The sequence below is a fragment of the Trichoplax adhaerens genome, genomic scaffold (assembly GCF_000150275.1).
Source record: "Trichoplax adhaerens TRIADscaffold_5 genomic scaffold, whole genome shotgun sequence".
NCBI classification, from domain to species: Eukaryota; Metazoa; Placozoa; class Uniplacotomia; order Trichoplacea; family Trichoplacidae; genus Trichoplax; species Trichoplax adhaerens.
Window position 1 is genome coordinate 4,747,818 of NW_002060947.1, and position 21,055 is coordinate 4,768,872.

The 21,055-nt window shown below is 30.5% G+C and overlaps 2 protein-coding genes across 2 annotated transcripts; both read right to left on the minus strand.

Moving 5' to 3' along the window:
- Positions 1-4,984: 4,984 nt before the first annotated feature.
- On the minus strand, positions 4,985-7,200 carry TRIADDRAFT_63962 (uncharacterized protein; the record flags this gene model as incomplete). The annotated part of the gene is made up of 6 exons (XM_002112907.2): positions 7,169-7,200; positions 6,485-6,651; positions 6,353-6,378; positions 6,052-6,066; positions 5,756-5,854; positions 4,985-5,060 (listed from the first exon to the last, which is right to left on the minus strand). Exons 2-6 carry the CDS (start codon positions 6,644-6,646, stop codon positions 4,985-4,987), a joined length of 378 nt encoding a protein of 125 aa, XP_002112943.1. The 5' UTR covers positions 6,647-6,651; positions 7,169-7,200.
- Positions 7,201-15,380: 8,180 nt separating this feature from the next.
- TRIADDRAFT_63963 (uncharacterized protein) lies at positions 15,381-16,293 on the minus strand (the record flags this gene model as incomplete). Its single annotated transcript, XM_002112908.1, has 4 exons — positions 16,129-16,293; positions 15,991-16,020; positions 15,670-15,681; positions 15,381-15,470 (listed from the first exon to the last, which is right to left on the minus strand). The coding sequence occupies exons 1-4, from the start codon at positions 16,285-16,287 to the stop codon at positions 15,381-15,383; spliced, it is 291 nt and encodes a 96-aa protein (XP_002112944.1). The 5' UTR covers positions 16,288-16,293.
- Positions 16,294-21,055: the final 4,762 nt, after the last annotated feature.

A 21,055-nucleotide genomic window follows, 5' to 3' on the forward strand; every position in this document is an offset into this window, starting at 1 on the left:
AGGGACTGATATAAAAGTTAGCATTCGTGAACATCATTAATGATAAGCTTTACAGGCAATGATGTTATAGCGTAGCTAAGTATGGATAGCTCGATTAATAACACGATGAACTTGCACACAATAGTTTCCCTTAATATAAAATATAGTACTGCCAAGATGATTACCTATTTTCAAAGAATTGAATTTTTGCTTTTATCGCAGCAGATTCGATGTCGACCAGCTATGTACCTTCGGTATCTAGCATAACTAGTGAATTAATAACCAGCCAACCTAAGACCTCTATTGTAAATCCATCTAGAATATCGTCTGCTTTGTACGATATTTGCCGTGATCCAACTTGCAATACAATATTATGTACTGTACATGCTAGCTATAGAATTCGTTTATCGTCTATAGTAATCAAAGCGTCTTGTGTAAGAAATCTCCATGTCTTTGATTGTTACAGTGTAATACAATATAATATCTAGATTAGAGTAGAAATATCTATATTAGGACAATTTTGTTGATTTACCCTTATTTAAAGCGTTTCTAATTTAGATATGTGATGTTTAAATATAGCACTAGCTTTCAAGGTGATATATATATATATATATATATATAGATACAGTCTACTGAAATCAGTAGTTTAATTAGGGGGTCAAGAATAATCTTCTTACGATTCAAATCACTGCGAATGTAATTTACTTATGGTAGAATATCGCAGAAATGCTCCGTGATAGGACATATTGTAATCTGACAATTTTGTGTTAGTCATTCGATGTCTATGTTCGTAAATACTGTTGTCTTCATTAGGTAGCAGTAGATAAAATTAACTTTTGATTCATTAGCAGGTTTCAACGTTAATATTACTAACTAGGATGTACAGTATGTGCTATTATAAAAGAGTATAAATGCGATATATCGTATATATAGAGAGTTCTTTAGATTAGTGTTTAACGTAAGATACGAGACGTCTAAGTTTTTTTGTAGTCTACTAGTATAGGAAAAGTGTTCCTGGAAGAGTAGATATTGCTCGCTGATACGTGGTTCAGGGAATCGACTTATTGATCGCTCATTACGTTATCTTGCTGCAAAGCTGTATTGTAACATTGATAAACTAAATATTGATGTTGCATGATGAAAATATTAGCTGTTGTTTTAATTTAACTTGAAAGGGTTACAGTTATTGTAAGGAATTTATTCATAGCTATTGTGTATTAAATATTAATTCTACTAGAATATCTTTAGTATATTTAGTTATAATTATTTAATTGTAATCGGTTTAGTATTAATAGATTTACATGTGGAAAATTTAACCTAAATAACTTAATCTTTATTTTAATTTTCTATACCGTACATCTTGAGTAAGTCATAACTGATCAGATTCATCGTTATTCTGATAGTGTGTTTAATCAGTTTCGAAGTTAATATAATTTTCGTTAGTTTGCAATCAAGATTGTTTCAGATATTTGTGTTTAAATTTTAACAAGTACCGTAGTAAATTAGTTATGTGTTTCTTCTATATACTTATCTCATCTTTATCGACTGACATCAATATCTACGTAATATAACTTTAAATGGTTTGAAACATTCTATGTTTAATTTCACTTGATAAATGGCCAGGCATAATAACATGGATTGTGGAAATAAGCTCGTAATGCACTCTATAGTATGTTATACTATTATTTTTGTTATTAATATTGAAAAGCGTTTTCACTTCTTTTAGTTATGGATACCATATGATAAACTAATTAATATTATTACTGTAAAATATGAAAAGATTTGATTTTTCTGGCTTATCTATAATTTATTCGTCGTAATTTTCATAAAGGAGGTGTTATAGTATCGTTGATATATATAAGCATGAAATTTTAGCTAGATTATATTACTGTGAAATAAGCCTTATATAACTAATAAGAGGCAGCTCCCAAAATTTCTTTAGCCAGAAATATCGTCGTAAGCCTGTTATAGCATAGTAACATAGGCGTTAAGCGCAGTACATACCGTATTACATATATTTTGCAATGAAACAATTGATCGATCAAATATGATGACTTATCATATTCGATATCAAGTAATTTAGAATTATACAAAGAAATATATGTGACTGATAATGGTACTACATAATTCTTGTACTTTATAGCAATCAAGCTATGCAAATAAAAGTTTAGCTTTCTCTTTTGATTAGACAATTATAGCAATTCCTGACATGCCCTTCGTTCTGTGATATTTGAAATTCATTACTTTAGAGATTACTGTTATTAGACGAAATATCTAGAACGTCTATCGAGGAGTAGATTTGTAGATTTAGATTTTTGTTATCTTGTCACAGAGCATGTTTCTAACGACTTGACATATTAATAAGCACAGCCAGTAAACAAAGTGCTATATACAGTACAGTAATATTTATGTGAAACAACTCTTGATAATTCCTCAGCCTTAGATTTTGACATGACTGGATACGCTGTAGTAATTCATACGAACTCTTATACAGTAGAATTGTGTGGTAAAATATTTAATAAGAGTTTAATAAAGTTGTATCAATTAGTACTATGATTTTGTAATATTATTCAATAATTATAATTTATGACACTTGTGTAAAGAACGCATTCTTTCTTGTCTTAGTATATGACTAGATGATTATTGTCTCTTCATTAAAACTAAGCGTTAATTACTCCAAAGCATTGTCACAAACTTCCGATTGGATATTTTGAGTCGCTGATAAGTACTGTACAAGTAGTATACAGCCGTAGGCAACATGGTGCAAGTATAGAACTTCTACTACTTATTAGCTGTAGGTTTTGATATTACTAGATACATTCTACAGGTATGACGTTTAATTTTACGTTTTGCAGGTAATCTAAATTAATTATAGTAAGTTCGGACCTATTTTAAATTACTTACAAAATTATAAATCGTAGCATAATTTACCGAGTTCTTTTTTAAGAGTTTGTAATTTCGCTTTTAATTAAGATTACGTCAATATAGGAAGATACTTTAAAAACCTACAGTGGTATTACTTCCTTAGTAACCAGTAGACGTATGAACTTAAAGAATATCGTCTCATTGTGCTGAAAGAAGCTCTAAACTATCGATAAGGCTCGGTCTGTTGTATGTCCAATATAATTAAAATAGCTATATCGAAAATAATTATTGTAATATCGAAATTAACTTGAAACGCCTTGAAATAGGTCGTTATTAAAGGTAGTACTTTGTGTACGCGTATACTTGTACTTTTATGATTTGACAGTGTTGCTCAACAAGTGATACCGTACTGTTCACAATGCGCGAATTACTTATTGATTGCTGAGAACTCGAGATTTCGGTCTTTAATTAGTGATATGATACTATAGTGTGTGAAGTACAGTAAAGCTTAATTAAGTGTATGGAAAATTATTACGCGTATGTGATAGAATTAGGCTTGAAATATCTGTGAATGGATTGTAATAAGTAGCATTTATGGAGTATACTATACTTGCTTAGAATATATAATGCGAGTATATTTGAAACGAGTACATGAGCCGTAATTTGTTACACAATAGGTAATACTATTTTCTACATAAGATTAATTGGTTGATAAATTAAGGTACTGTAATATTCGTATTCTGTTGAGCATTAGTATGGAGTAGCGAAAATTTCTATATTTCAGTATCGTAATAATTTTGATATTTTGTAGTGGATGTTAGAATAATTACTGTAATTATTAAGTGATATAAGCATATTCTATGGAAAGGTAAAACAATTATAATCAGGAATGGTATTTTAACTATGGTAACACTTAGGATAGTGTTAATATTATTAATACGCCAATTGCTGTGTTGGTCAACTGATTTATTCGCTAATCAAGAAAAATATTCATATGTAGACGATTGTTCACATTAAGATTAAATAAAGCTATGGCTACAGTAAAGTTGTATGCGTTGACGAAAATGTTATCTATCAAATAAAAACGTAGAGTCGTATCTAAATTATTATCGTAGACATTAGCTTAAGAGGGTAATTCCAATTAATAGCAAGTCATAAGATAGAATTTAAGATTGACGTAGTATAAAGTACGGAATGGAGATACTTTATATTCTTGTATTATAGCCTCGGTCGTGCTAGGTCACATTAGAGTTGTATAGATAATGTTAATTTTTATAGTTTCCTATCTAGTGATATATTAATTGCTAGTGTAATATCGATGAGGAATTGTTTAGTACGACAACCAGCAGCAATAAATTTAGGCTGTTAAACTTTCTGGACAGCGAAAATGTTACATTAAATATACCAATTCATGTAAATGACTCATTGACACGATTAACTTTGGATAAGATCTTGTTTCATGTTTAAACGATGAAATCTGTAGGAAAATAATACTACTAGTTTTACCGGTTTACTTTGAATGTTATAGTGCTGTTTGTGACAGTTGTAGCCTGATTGATAAATATAAGTTTATGCGTAGATGGAATAAGTGTAGAAGATACAGTAGTCTATTAAAATAACTTTTGAAGTATATCGTACGAACGCTATGAGATTAAATGATATGATAAAGTCGGTAGATATCGTAGAGTAGAATTTGCAAAATTTATTATTTAAGGTTAAATATATTATAGCTAGTAAGTATAAACATTGGCGTAACATAACCTACTTTTCAATTGTTTTAGTATTATCCGAAGCTCTGAGATGAAATTTATAGTTAATGAGATTGATAGTGTATTGATAGAGTAAACTGCATGTAATCCGATGTTGGAGATATTGTATGATTTTCACTAGTCTAATATTTTACAACATTAGCTTAGTAAGATACTTGTCGAAGTCTAGTAGCGACATTTATAATTTCAGATAATGTATACTTTATATTTAATCGCATTCGAAAGTAATATGAATAGTGATGTTGTTTAGTACTGTATAGGACTAAGAAATATTTTGTACTTTATTATTTACACGCCTGATAGAATATGAGAGAACGTCGTACAATCTCGTACAGTATTAGCCAAAAGAGGTATTACAAATTTTGAATGATTTAATCGTCTTTAGTATGCTTTGCAATACTGATCTTTATTAGCATAAGGCAAGTAAATGCTAGAAAGCTGACATTGCTAATATAAATCAACGCATGAGAAATTGTATTGATACAAAAGATTTTAATTTGAATCAATTTTTGTAACGACTACTGGGTTAATTATCGGTATCGGAGATAAGATACCGAATAAAATCATCTACGATTCTACAATTATCACCATATTTCTTTACTAGCGATAATCCAACTCATGCGCTTTTTATGAAATTGGTAAATTTATTTCTGGATAAGTTGATTATAGTCAGCAGTTCCGGATAGATGCATCGATTCATCGATTTGATTGATGATATTAAAAATAAATATAGAAGAATTTATTTAGCTAAAGTATGTTAGACTACTAAATTAATGATTAGTTTAATTTATAGACATTAATTAAACTCAATCAGTTTTCTTAAATGTAACTGTTTGCGTATTACCGTACGATAATTATTTATATTTTAATATCGATAGCATAACTAACCTTTCCCTGTAGAATCATAGGCCCAAAGAGGACATACAACATAGGTTGAATAAAAATGCGAAATTGGCGAATATTAGTTTTAGAAGTATATATAGTATGTATATTACATGATGTAAAGTAAGTACGTTTTAATTTAACGTTTTAATTTTCATAAATCATACATTTATAGCTGTTAGATAACTTTCAGTTATAAAGTAAACTATGTACTACGAATTAATGAAGGAAATGCTTATTTTGTTTACTACAGAACATACATATCGACGACGGTAGAAACGACGGCGGTAGAAACGACGACGGAAAAAGACGCGACGACGGATATAGCGACGACGGATATAGCGACGACGGCGACTCCACTATGTAGAAAAATATTAATTGTTAAGTTTTGTTAATTTGTCGACATCAAACAATGAAGGAAGTAATTCTATAGCGCAGGCATTAAATCACTTAGTGTTTTCATGGGGGTATGTGTGATTAGTTCGTATTTGTATATAAGGAAGTTTTACTCATTTACAGACTATTCTATTTCATAGTTTAATAGTAAATTACTTACCCAAGCAGCCTTCTGCTTATTGATTTTTAATCCACGGCACGAAGATAGGGTAAGAAGCAATAGCTTATAATTAGTACAAATATCAAACATTTTTACGCCATATTGTAAGCAGGTAAAAGATAATTAGAGTATGTCGATGAAGACTTTTGTGAGACATTGAGTATCTAATATACGGATCAGATCGAATCGTTACTAAGCTGGATCCGTAAGTAGGTTTGTTATTATGTACTATTTTCGTTATTGACTAACTTGGGTTAATTTTACTAAGTATAATGACGATATTTGTAAATAACTTGCCTTGGAAAGTTCAGCTTTCGTTTCGTCATCCTGAAATTACATTAATAAAATTATTATTCTCTTTATAATTGATTAATAAATTAGAGTTATAGTTTATTTTTAGTTAAGTCTTTATACAGCAGAGAGTTTAACTTACTACATCGCTTTCCATAAGAGCCTTTAGATCTTCTTCATCGACATTATCTAAATCGGCTTCTTTACCGAAGATTTCATTTTCTTCAGGTTTTTCTTCTTCGGTTGCGAAAGCGACCGCCGCGAAGAATAATACAGTAGCGACCAAGATAAGCTTCGTGTTCATGTTTCCTGATTAGACAGAAGCGTAATTAAACAACTAAGGTTAGAAATTTAATTAATAATGAAAAGTGATTGTAGCATAAATCAACTGTTGCACTCAGAGAACATGACGGTTTTATGTTACGACAATAAAATACAGGAATAAACATATGTATCTATTTCTAAATTATATATCGTAACGTATTGGTGAAAATTAACTTGATATCGCAATGTAACGATAATTTAAGTCACTTTTATAAAATTTTGATTATCGTGTAGAATTTACGAAAGAAGTGATCGTGATTTCGTAATAGTAAAGTAAAAGCATATCTGTGTTAAGTAATTTTAAAATGTGTTTATTACTAATCTTGTCTTATTGATAAAACGAGGGAGCTATTATTTAGTATGAAAGCTTAACGAAATTTCACATTTTAATTTTAAAGATACGGATATACTCTGTATTACGGCACTGATATTATCTGATGACTATAAGAAACTGTAAAATTTTTCTTCCGTTATAATCTAAGCTGTATTTTAAATGACTTACCAGTTGGATTAGCAATTACCAAGGGGAGAATGATCGGTTACCGAAAAAATCGGCTATTTATACTTTTTTGACAATTGTAAACAGTGAATTGGCGAGGTTAATTCGCAGACCTACCATTGCGCTCCGTAATTAACGAATGTCATCTTTGTTACTACTATTGTAATTGATTGAATGGTAAATTTCAGACGATGCTAAGGGAATACTTCCTACTCCCTAGGGGAAAAAGGAAAACGCCTACTGCATTAGCTATGATACTATAAATTTGTGTCCGAAATAATGTTGACGATCTTATATATATATATTACTATTGCTTTATTAAGGAGTTATTGATTTAATCTTTTGGACCGTAGAGCTACTTGTTATTTCTATTAAAAGTAACTGTGTCTGTTTTCTTTAGAAGCTCTTGAGAAAAAGCGGTAAAATAGTGAGAATCGACGTATCCGAGGTATAAATCGAAAGGTATCGAGAAAATGCAGTAAAACCTTTGATGATATAGGAATTATTAGGAGACGAGATTAAGCGAGTTTACTTCTATAAATTATTATTTTACAGCGCACGAAGAGATGTAATAGCATAAGATACGATCGTATACTATACGCCTAATTCTTTAGAATTATAGAATGTTTGATGAAAAGTTAATTAGAATCATAATTGCTTCTGCTATGACCTCACCACCTCACAATGTTTTCAAGTCACGAAGACTAGTTTGTAACTCTGAGAGAATAGATAGGGACAACAGTTTAGCTTTATTTATCTCTTCGAATTTTATTCATATTTGATTTATAATAAGAAAATTAGGAAATACAATTGTAGTGATTCAATTATGCCCATCAGCTAGTTAGATAGCTACTTGTTGTCGATAGGTTGTATGAGCTGGGTAATTACCTCTTTCTATACTTTTCTCTCCATTATCGTTCTCTGTATTACTCTTTTTGGTTTGTAACTTTCAGTCATAGTTCAGGTATGCTAAGTTACTTATAAATAATAAATTGTGATAATATTGTCGTTTACAGCGATAGAATCAATTTGAATGTCGTAAGTATTACTGTTTATGACGCAATTCATCATACATATTGTAGAATGAGCAGTGCCAAGAGTAAAATGCTGACTCAGCTGATGTAAATTAAAGATCCTAGAAAATGAGGGTCTGTAATATATATTATTAAAAGCTAGCTCGAGATAGCTGCATTGGTATGATTTAGATTGTCAAGTATAGTATATAGGCTGGGAAATCTAAACATAATTTACTTCTTGTATTATCATACTACTGAGCTTAAGGGAATAAGGAGACAGTCTACACAAGACAATCGCTTTTGAATACTGAATAGGTTATCATACATCCATTAAATAGGCTTGGTTTTCATCGCCGGCGTAACCTGAATAGGTAATGTTTTCTATTCCATAGGGAATAACATGCACCACTATTGTTACATGTATTCTCTTCAGCCGAAAGAAGAAAAAGTAAAACTATAATCTTCTGTTACTATGGACGTGCAGAGTATTTATACTGAACTTCATGTTATAATTTTAGATGATCTAAATAGCAGGATAATGATTGAAAAATCAGAACTAGTCAGTACTGTACATTGTAGAAAGCATTAATAAAAATTAATAAATAGAAATTACTATGATTAATTCAAGTCCAGTTTTTATGTTTCTTCTTTAAGATATTGTTGCGTTCAAGGGTCACTGAAGAGAGTCGATTAGATATAAAGGCGTTGAACTGACTTTGATATTAATATTATTGCTTTAACTGATAGGAAACGAATACAATAACCTTTATGTCAGCTAACTACAAATAATATAGGACAGCGTATTACACTAATAATGAAATAACAAAGTTTAATAACACTCAATACGTGTAGCAGATAAGACTTTACTATGGTAGCTAAGCTAGTACACAAATCAGTATACTGTAAGCAAACACTACGGCCCTTGTTTTAAGCATAAAAGCGCTCCAAAAAGTAGCTACCCGTAATATTAACATCAATTGATCGTCATACTGTGCACTCGGATATTTAATAATATATTTTGTGAATAAAAAGTTTTACTGCCTATTCTCTTCTATACATTACTCCAGTTTCTAAAACAGTATTTATATAGAATTTACATTCAAATTGAAAAAAATACAGCAATTACTGTAAGGTTAATGAACCTATAATATCGAATTAGATTTAGATTTTAACTGAATGAGCTGTTATCTTGCTATTTACTATGGACAATCAGTCGTCTTTTTGGTGTTGCTAGTTTATCTCGGCTGTTTACGTGTTTTCTAATAAAGTGAAGAGATAATTCTGACGTTGATCTGTTGGCATGCTGCTGTGTTTTGTGGCTGACTTTGCCATCCTTATTATTGCTATTCTAGACAATCTCAAGGGATTTCAAATCGTGCAAGTAAACAAATTCTATTCCTTATTAGGAAAAGAATGAAAGTCTGATGTTTACAGTGATATTTTGAAGTTTTGCTTGAAATAATCGCGATAACGATTACAATTACATTGGTTTTAAAAAGTCATAGATTTACACTTTGATATTTAGAGGTAACTATTAGCATTTTTTAAACTGAGGCTGTTTGTTCTCTTGAGTGTTACGTCATAAAAAACGATGGAGGACCGAAGATCGATATCTCTGAGACTATTTCAAACGACGTAATTTACGAACGAGAAATGTAAAAATTGAAGTTATAAAATAATGTTTTGAAAGACAGATGGATTTGCATACATTTTAACCCAGTGCTTTATATATAGCAAATATGTGTAGGTAGTAAATGCTGTATCATTTAGTGCATATATGAAATCTGTATTGATTGGTCATTAGCGACTGATTTTTATATAGTGTGGCATGATTTCATGATATTCTCTATTCACAAATAATGATTTATAGCATTTCGGATGTGGAAGAGAATAGCCTTCTAGTTAATCCGTGCTATAGATGATATAAGTAATATTATTGTATCTTTTAGGTTTTAGATAGTGATATCAAGCTGTAATAGGTAATTATTATTCAGAATCATACACGATGGACTTTAGACTTTTGCTACTTTAGATAATGTTCACTTTAATTTTGCAACATGCCTGACGAGTATACGCATTTCGATGCATTTGATCTTATTTAGAAGACACTAGTGCAAACTCCCGTCGCTTTGCTGACGGTTTACGATAATGTGCTCATTTAACAGATAGTATTACCATTTGATAGACCTGTCAGATCGTATTCAGCAAATGTCAAAAAGAATCTTTACGCGTTTAGATTTGTATTGACCGAGTAATAGTCTCGTATTATTACTGTTGGTTCACCTACATAACCCAATTTTTGAGTTAACAAAATACTGTGCTATTATAACTAGCTCAGATCATTACAAGATTAAAGAAATAATAATTCCATATACTTTAGGTCGAATTCTGATTATGAACTAGTTTCATTATATTCTTGTACTTGTATCAGATTGATGCGCTACTTTAAGTAAGCTGCCTTTGTCAACAGGTTACAGTTACTGGTGTGTATAACATGTCCATAATCAGAATATGATAGAAATTATTACTAAAATGTATGTGCTGACTTAATCTAAAGGCGAAATTCTAAATACATTTATGGATTAGTGAAAGATATTTTCCTTCCCTATTTATCTAGTTTGATAACGGATTATGCTAACATCTACATGAAAAAGCAAATTAAATGTTATTTTATTTTGAGATTATTATTTATTATTGAAGCCGGTTGGAGCTGTCCGACATATTGGGAAATATTTAATGCTAGCATTTATCTTCAGCATATCCTCGATTATTTGAAATTCGGCGAAGCTAGAAGCTATTGTAATTCGTCAAATGCTAGTTTAGTAGTTATTGACAGTCAAGACGGTAAGATTTTTGTAGGAAATTTAACTGGCGATTCTTCTGTTGGCACGTATTGGATAGGATTAGTAGATGTTAGACGAGATAATTCGGTTACAAGTTCTCAGTAGGATAGAACGGCGCATTTGCACTGTTTTTCTTATGAGACTGGAGTTCTCCAGCTATGGCCGTATCTGATAGCCAAATATGCGTGTGTCACATAATGCAATTACTCGATTTTATTAACATAAATTTTGGGTTACGTAGGAGAACCTACTATAATAGTAGGAGTCTATTACACCGTCATTACACTCATTTTCCGTTAAATTTCGTTATATTGCTTCCATAAAATATTCGACAGATAACTGATATTGAGAAAACGAAGTCAATTAAAAGCTAAAGCTTTCGTTAGTTACTTTTGTAAATGGATTTGTCAGGTCTATTAATGCAATCTAATTATGAATTGGATTATTATTTTAATTATTGAATAAATAGCCTGGCAACCCATATTTAGCCCTTAATATGAAATATTATCATAAAATTTCTATATGTGACAATAATATACAGTACAGCAACATATCGAAATCCTTTTAAATATTTAGCTCTTTCACTTTTGCGTATCGAACTTCGTCTCAAGGCTCCTATGATACTGGTATATCAGTATTTGCTACGGTTACTACCCTTGAAAATACCGGCAATAAAGTTGTCATACTTTGTAGTTTATTTCCAATTATTAGAGCATATTAGGTGGCATTAGTAGTTTGAGTGTCTTTAGCATTTAACACAGTTTAATTATGCATGATTTGACTAAAATTTTTTTCTAGAAATAGGATTTAAAGTAGTATAGTCAATATCAAAATACTTTACCCTAAAGCAAAAGTGGGCTGAATAACGAACTTGAAAATAAGATTTTCATCATTCACAAACTCAAGTCAGTAAGTATTACATTTGCATATTTAAAAGTTATGTACAATAAAATATAGTATAAATTGAAATTTTAATAGCATTAGTTACGATGTTCTTTTTTTGCATAACTTAAAGATTGTAACTGCTTGAGCATATAAAATTAAATTTTAACTTTTAAATTTACTTTTCTCACGTTATGTTTTATTAATATACTTGTTTCTTTACCAAGTGATCTATATTAATGATTTTATGTGTTGCAGTGTCACGGTAGTGAATCTACCGTGATGAATGATAACTTACTTAATTTAGACATGTATATGTATCACGTTAAGATAGTTATTAATTTGGATATGCGCATGAATTATTTTATGACTTAATATAGCCGATGCAAGCCTGTTCCTAATACAGGTTAAATTATACTAAATACGGTATATGAATTGTAAATGGTAAATTCAATATAAATCCTGTTAATTATAAGCTAGAGCAAACATAAAGTTAATCTATAGTAATATTACAAATTCATTGGATCAGACTAGGAATAATTGAATGTATTCACGAAGTCTTATTGGGTGAAATATATCACACATCGTAAACCGGTTTTATGGCTAGAAAAGCTATTTAAATGATTGATTTTGAATATTAAATTAGACTTGCATTTTCTAGAATAAAGATATAGTTAGAAGATTCCGAAAGTGCATTTCTCAGTTATTGTTACTTATCTAGGGTAATCTAATTAGTTTAGATTAGGCAAGTTTAGTTAAGTAACATACAGATTATGAAGAGTCAGCTTCGGTAAACTTGGAAGACCATACTGTTATAGGTCAGAGCTATATAAGTACGGCATAAAATAAATCAAGATTCATTCCATAATAAGGAAAGCTATTATATACTAGATGTATCTATTTTTAGGTAGCTAGGGTAAAATACTATACACATATCGATTCATATTTATAACTCTAATAATATCTGGGTGCAAGGATTGATACTACTGTCATCCTGTTACTTTTTCTTTTCTAGCTATAACTTCAGATTTGAGCTCATTGACGTTGTTGTTGACTTGATTTACAGGATTAACTGTATTTATTATCGAAATGTGACGCGTTGCAGTTGTAAATTAAATACAGGAGTAATTATAGTGATGTTATAACCAGCCAACTCTAATCCTAATCCTAAAATTGCAGATAGTCGGCACCTGTATCGGTCTGTTACTGATTAAAAATTATGAGTCAGTATTAATAAACATACCACAGACAATTAAACGGCTCAAAATTTGTGATACCTCTTTTAGCTAATACAAGACTGCGCTATAATCTTTAATTTTCTATCAGGCTTGTAAGTAATAAAATTACAACTAGATAAAATTTTAAGGAGCACTTAGACGATCCAATTGCAGTACTCCAACTTTAATTATGAGTTCTGTGTCAAATATCTTTTAGAATTTTTTCGATTTAATGATCAGTATTAGAATCGATTGAAAGGATTTTTAGCTAAATTTAATCAATTCGTGATACAGGTAAATCTATTGAAATTCAAGCGTTAAGTTTCAAAATTTGAATTGTGACATTTTCTATAGACATAATAGCCATTCTTAATTTAACCTAAGAAGCTGAGTAGAAATTAACAAGGTAAAAGAAGATATAAAACTAATTTAAGAATTTAATTTTTGACCTGAGCGGAGTCAATGATTCAGTAAAGAATTAAAAATATATAATTAATTAATGTCTACACTGAATAAGTGTTGGAGATATAATAGTATATTGCAATAATTCTACAGGAATACCGTATAAAGGCTAAAAAGATGTAGCATTGTAATATAGCAGGTTGTAGTGAATTTAGATTATATTGCAAGTGTGATATGCTCTTAAATATAGACCTTTGATGTTCTTAAATATAGAGATACTTATAGTACCATTGTACTATAGCTAAATATAAATTATTATATTTAGCAATTATGATCTTTGCTATTTTCTATAACCATTGGCTATTACATAGACTGTTATGGTAAATGCTTTATTTAGTCTTACATTCTTGTTCTCTGCATATATTCTATCTGTTAAGCTATAAATACCTCAAATTCTACCTCGAAAATTATTAGTTTTAATAGTCACAGTGATGGCGTTTTCTTATATTAATTCGTCACAGTTTACACGCTGCTCTATCACAACTACGGTATCAAATTACACGTAATCATAGTCTACAATAAAATATCCTTTTTCTGCTAAAATTGAGGCCTAATTCTCTGTATGACAACTAAATCCGCTGCCTCTAACTCATTGAACCTCCGTCATACACGTAGGTATCGTAGAGTAGAATTTACAAAGTTTAATATTTAAATATATTGTAGCTAGTGAGCATGAACATTGGGCGTAATAGAACCTACTTTTATCAATTGTATTAATATTACCCAAAATTCTTAGATAAAATTTATAGTTGATGGGATTGATAACGTATTATTAGAGCAAACTGCATGCAATTCTATTTTTGGAGATGTAGTATCATTTTACTGGGCTAATGCTTACTGCATTGGCTTATTATGGAACTATTTAAGGTCTGTAGCGGAATTCATAATTTCAGATAATGTATATTTTATGTCGCACGCGAAAGTAATATAAATAATGATGTTCAGTACTGTATAGGGACTAAGGATTACTTTTAATTTGATTATTTACACGCCTGATAGAAAATGAGAGAATATAGCGCAGTCATGTACTGGCCAAAAGAGGTATCACAAATTTTGAGCCGTTTAATTGTCTTTGGTATGTTTATTAATACTGACTTTTATTAGCATAAAGTAAGTAAATGCTAGATAGATGGTATTGCTGATAGAAATCAACGCATGTAGAGAATCGTATTGATACAAAATCATTTTAATTTAAAGCAATTTTTTGTAACAAATACTTAGATTATCTATCGGAATCGGAGATGAGATACCGAATAAAGTTAACTACGATTCTATAATTATCACCATATTTCTTTATTAGCGATAATCCAATCCATGCGCTTTTTATAAAATCGATATGCTTATTTCTGGATAAGTTCATTATAGTCAGTGGTTCCGGATAGATGTATCGATTTGTTGATTTGATTGATGATATTAAAAACATTAAATATATAAAAATATGTTTAGTCAAAGTTAGCTAAATTACTAAATTAACGATAAGTTCAATTATCGATATTAATTAAATTAAATAAATTAGCGTATTCTTAAATGTTACTATTCGTGTATTACTGTAAGGTATTTATTTATATTTTAATATTGATAGCATGACTAACCTTTCCCTGTAGCATCATAGGTCCAAAGAGGACAAACGACATAGGTTGAATAAAAATACGAAATTGGCAAAGATTAGTTTTAGAAGCATATACGATTATAGTATGTATATTACATGATGTGGAGTAAGTACATTTTAATTTTCATAAATTTTTTTTATTTTTATAATAGTTACATAACTGTCAATTGTTAAGTGAACTATGTGTTATGAATTAATGAAGGAATTGCTTATTTTGTTGACTATAGAGCTTACGCTTCGGCGACGACGGTAAACATGACGGCGACGGCGACTCCACTATGTATAAAATATTAATTGTTAAATCTTGTTAGTGTTATCGACATCAAAAAATAAAGAAAGCAATTCTGTAGCACTAGCGTTGAATCAATTAGTGTTTTTATGAGGGTATGTGTAATTAATTTGTATTTGCATATGCGGACGTTTTACCCATTTATATAGACTATTCCATTTCACAGTTTTATAATAAATTACTTACCCACCAAGCCTTCTGCTCAGTAATTTTTAAGCCATGGTACGAAGATCGTGTAAGAAGCAATAGCTTATAATTAGTACAGAAATCGAATGTTTTCAAACCGTATTATAAGTAGGTAAATAATTAGAGATATCGATGAAGATATTTCTGAGATATCGAGTATCTAATTTACGGATCAGATCAAAGACTAGAAAAGCGAAATTTTTAACCTAATCGTTACCAAGCAGGATCCGTAAGAAGGTTTGCTAATATGTGCAATTTTAGTCATTGACTAGTTTGGGTCATTTTTACTAAATGTGATAATGGTATTTACAAATAACTTGCCTTAACGACTTCGGCTTTCACTTCGTCATCCTGAAATCGCATTAGTAAAATTGTTATTTTCTCTTTATAATTGATTGATAAATTTAGAGTTATGGTTTATTTTGTTTAAGTCTTTATACAGTGGAGACGTTAACTTACGATATCGCTTTCCAGAAGAGCCTTTAGATCTTCTTCATCTACATCACGCATTTCGGTTTCTTTAGCCGAGACTTCATTTTGTTCAGGAGCTTCTTCTTCGATTGCGAAAGCAACCGCGAAGAATAATAAGGTAGCAACTAAGATAAGCTTCGTGTTCATGTTTCCTGATTAGACAGAAGCATAATTAAATAATGAAGGTTAGAAATTTAGTTGATGATGAAAAGTGATAGTAGTATAAACCAACTGTTGCACTTAAAGAACATGAAGATTTTATATTGCGACGATAAAATATAAGAATAAGAACATGCATCGTAATATATTAGAGAAAATGAATTTAATATCGAGATGTAAGGATAATTTAAAAGTCACTCTTACAAAATTTTTGACAGTCGTGTAGAATTCTCAAAAGAACTGGTCATAATTTCATAATACTAACGTAAAACTGTATCTGTGCTAAGTAATTTTCAAAATGTCTTTATTACTAATCTTGTCTCATCGATAAAGTGAAGGAGCTAGCATTGCTGTATTATGGAAGCTTGACGAAATTTAGGCTTTAATTTTAAAGATACAGATGCACTTTGTTTTACAGCACTGACATTCTAAGATGACTATAAGCAATTATAAAATTTTCTTCCGTTATAATCTAATCTGTATTTGAAATGACTTACCAGCTGGTTTCACAATCGCCAAGAGGAGAATGGTCGGTTACCGAAAAAGCCAGCTATTTATACTTTTCCTGACAACCTAATTAGCGATGTCCTCTTTGTTACTGCCATCGTCATTGATTGAATATTGAATTTCAGACGATGCTAAGGGAATACTTTTTATTCCATAGGGAAAGAAGAAAAACGCCTACTACATCACCCATGATACTGTATATTTGTGTCCGAAATAATGTTGACAATCATGTATACTACTTATTATTTTATCAAGGAATTATTGATTTAATCGTTTGGAATATAGAGCTACTTCTTATTTTTATTGACAGTATCTGTGTCTATTTTCTTGAGAGAGGCTTGAAAAAGCGGTAAAATAGTGAGAAGCGTCCGAGGTATAAATCGAAAAGGTATCGAGAAAATGCATTTAAGCCTTCGATGATAACGGAATTATTAGGAAACGAGATGAAGCGAGTTTACTTCTACTATATTACTAATAAATAGTGATAATACAGCCATTTAGCAGACTAGGATTAATTTAAATGTCGTATTACAGTTTGTATCACAATTAATCATTAATATTGTAAACTAGGCAGTATCAGAAGTAAGATATTGAATCAGTTGATGTAGGTTACAGATCATAAAGAACTAGGGTCTATAATATATATTATTATTAGCTAGCCAGAGATAGATACATTGGAGTGATTTAGATAGTCAAGCATGGTATGCAGGCTTAACGTATCCTAAGAAAGTCTCTTTATTCGTTTGGGAAATCAAAACACAATCTACTTCCTGCATTATGTCACGCCGCTTAGCTTAAGACAAAAAGAGGCAGTCTACATAAAACAATAGTTCTTTTAATACTGAATAGATTATCATGTAACCAGTAAATAGGCTTAGTTTTCATCTTAGGCGCAATCTGATTGGGCATGTTTGCTATTCTGTAGGGAATAACGTGTGCTACCGTTGTGATATGTGCTAACCTTAACCAGAAAAGGAAGAAAAATAGAATTGTAACCTCTTTGTTATTATAGAGGTGCTGAGTATCCTAATTGAATTACATGCACTAATTTAGGATGATTCTTTAACATATTGTTATGGTCAAAAGTCACTGAAGAGAGTTCATTGGAGATATAGGCAATAAACTGATCTTGCTATTGAAATTAATGCTTATACAGGCAGGAGACGTAGACAATAACCTATTTTGTCGGCTTACTACAAATAACTTTGGACAGCCTATTGCACTAATAATGAAATAACAAAGTTTAATAACGGCTAATGGAAGATGAGACCGTACAGCGGTAGCTATGCTATCTATAGTAAATCCTAAGTTCAATACTTGCAGCCTATAATTTTGAGTATTTACTTAAGCATACATTAAATTATTTTTCAAGTAGCTGCTTCATTAACGATTCGCCCTTATCATTTCAAATAAATTATGATTTAAGTTAACGTTAATCCTACATTTGAAAAATCCACATGAAATTAGATTGTTCAGTGTAATGAAATCGACGTACATGAAGTATGGATATCTAAATCTTGCTTACTGATACGCAGGTTACTAAGCAACTGGTCAATAATGGTATTTATCAGCGATTTAATATTACCAATGTTACCTGTTATACAATAGTTATATTTACTAGGTAATATCTATAGATAGTAATAGATATATGTTTGTGATAAAATCCTATCACAAAAATTCCAAAGTTGTAGAAAATTAGAACTTTATTAGATCTAATACAAAGAGTAGCTACGCACAGCTCTACTTTAGCCGAATACAACTATTGAAGGACTTCCAGAAAAAACGAACTGAATGGTCTAAAGTTGCCAGCTTATATTTATTTCGTAGCAGTCACAGCCACAATCAGCATAGCAACATTCTACCTTAATTTACACATAGTCAAATTATTATTAGTGACAATGTTTTACAGCAGGCCATCATTAATCCGATATGGAAACAACTACAGTATTTCCGTAGATATTATTCTTAGCAGTCAAAGTACGGTAAACTAAGCATATCCTAATATATGAATTACAGTTCTATTTTTACCTCTAGCCTTAATAGTAACTCAACACCTTACTATATGTAGTCATTCTGTACTATAGCATAGAATCTACCATTACAGTCCATAGTAGCGAGCTACCAAATACATCTTAATATAAATATGGAAAGTTACGCTTCCGTACATCTTGCTAACATAGCTAAAAGTCTTTAATCATAATACTAAGTTTCGTTACTATGTTGCAAATAAATACGTGAATAAAATTAAATACTATATATGTACTTATATGATAATCGTGTGGTAGTGCATGTAATACTGTAAGCGATAACATTATAAAAGGCGGACTGATAATTTACTAATTGTAGCGCGAAGTATAAATTGTAATCGTATTGAGGTGTAACCTGATGTAAGTATAAATACCGATCATTAACAATAAATGTTAGTTACAAATCTCGCTCACGAAGTAAACTTATTGCTAAGAATATAACATTACCAAAGATGAATACTGTAATAAGTTAAATTTAATATGCTTAGTGAGTTAACAAATTAAAATTATAAGACAGTAGTACTTTTAGCATTACGACCGTAAACTAGTAATGACTTTGACGCTTGTAAACAACTTTACTTTCATCGCATTCGTATCATAGCCTTCTACGGAATAAGTATTGTAAAGCAATAGTCTCTATTACAGCGATTTACTGCAGAAAACTGTTTCAGGTTAAAAGAGTGCGGTAATAAGATATAATCTAATCTAAAATCGCCAAAATATACGATTAAATCTAACGCTTGTGAGTTAATTAATTAATAAAACTATTGAAATATGTTAAAGCATAGTAATTTCTACATCTTCAATATTCAGAAAGTCGAAATTCTAGTTAGCTACGATTAGTCTAATAGATGTGTTGTCACGGTGCTACCTTACTGTTAGGATAGTGTAATAGTACAGTAGTAGCTAATATGGAAAGTATCTATATTTGTAGTTCTAGGTAAGAGAAGTAATATCTTAATGTGGATTTTATTTATGATAGTTTATAACATATTTGATATTCATTGATATTGTGTGTAGGTAGTAGTAAGATGATTAAAGTTCTAGCTAATGATAGTTGAAGTAGACAACATCCATACTTAGATTAAGATTAAGTAGGAGTAAGAGATTAAAAATATTTACTGATAGAAAAGCTATATAAGGAATAACTCAGTTCAAGATGTCCCTCCTAGTAAGGTATTACAATAATACTGTTGTTGTTTACAAATTAGACGGGTTCTATATATAAACGGCAACAATTGAGTTGGGTTGTGTGGTGAAAAAGTTCTAGATGTGTCTATGCTAATAAAAGCTCTATCGTTACGGTAATTTGCTGTGTGCGTTTGACGTTTGGTAAAGGAGCGTTTTAGTCAGTAGTTACTTATAGACTCTTACTGTGTGTTTTCTTATCGTAGAGTTTAAATTATGACATGTGTATGTAAGGAAATGAAAAGTGTAGAAACCAAGCTACTAAACTTCTAACAAACCTTGATTCTACTTTCTTTGCACTCTAGTCGATTTAACAAAAATTTTACACCAAATAAAATTGGGGAAACAACCAATTAACAATTTATTAAGAAAATGTGAGAGAGTCTGATCAAATAACCTTCCAAATACTTAATTCTAAGTATTATAAGTAACGAAATAAAAAAAATGATAGAACTAAAACTGCCATCAGCCAAACAACCTAACAGAAAGAAGAACGCTTTAACTTACAACAGTTCGACCCCGAAGGCCTTTAAAATCAACAAGTTCTTCAAAAGAATCCTCTTTTGCTCTCTACTCTAAATTTTCTGATTACACTATTATTTATGGGCTTCGCAGAGCCCTCAGTGGTACTTAAAGCTGAATATTAATTAATCAATCACTCATAAGATCCATTTTAGAAAACTACTTTGCACTACTTAAGAAAACAAAAATCATTAAAGTTCAGACACAAATTAACTTATGATTCCCTTACAAAACACTATAAAGTCATCAAACTAACTAGAAAATACCTCAAGCTTCACTTCTAACTTAATTTTCATTCATCATACATTACAAAAGTCTAGAAATTAACCTTTAAAGATCAAAATTTAGTGATAAAAATAACAGCCTGCCTACTTAACAAGCAACACAACCTCTGCCATTTGCCATCTTATTTTCTATTTTCTCAACTAAACTTTCCTTATGTAACTTTCATGTCACTTCATAAAATTCCGAAGTTTCAAATTCACAACAAAAAGTTCAAATTCCAAAAGTCG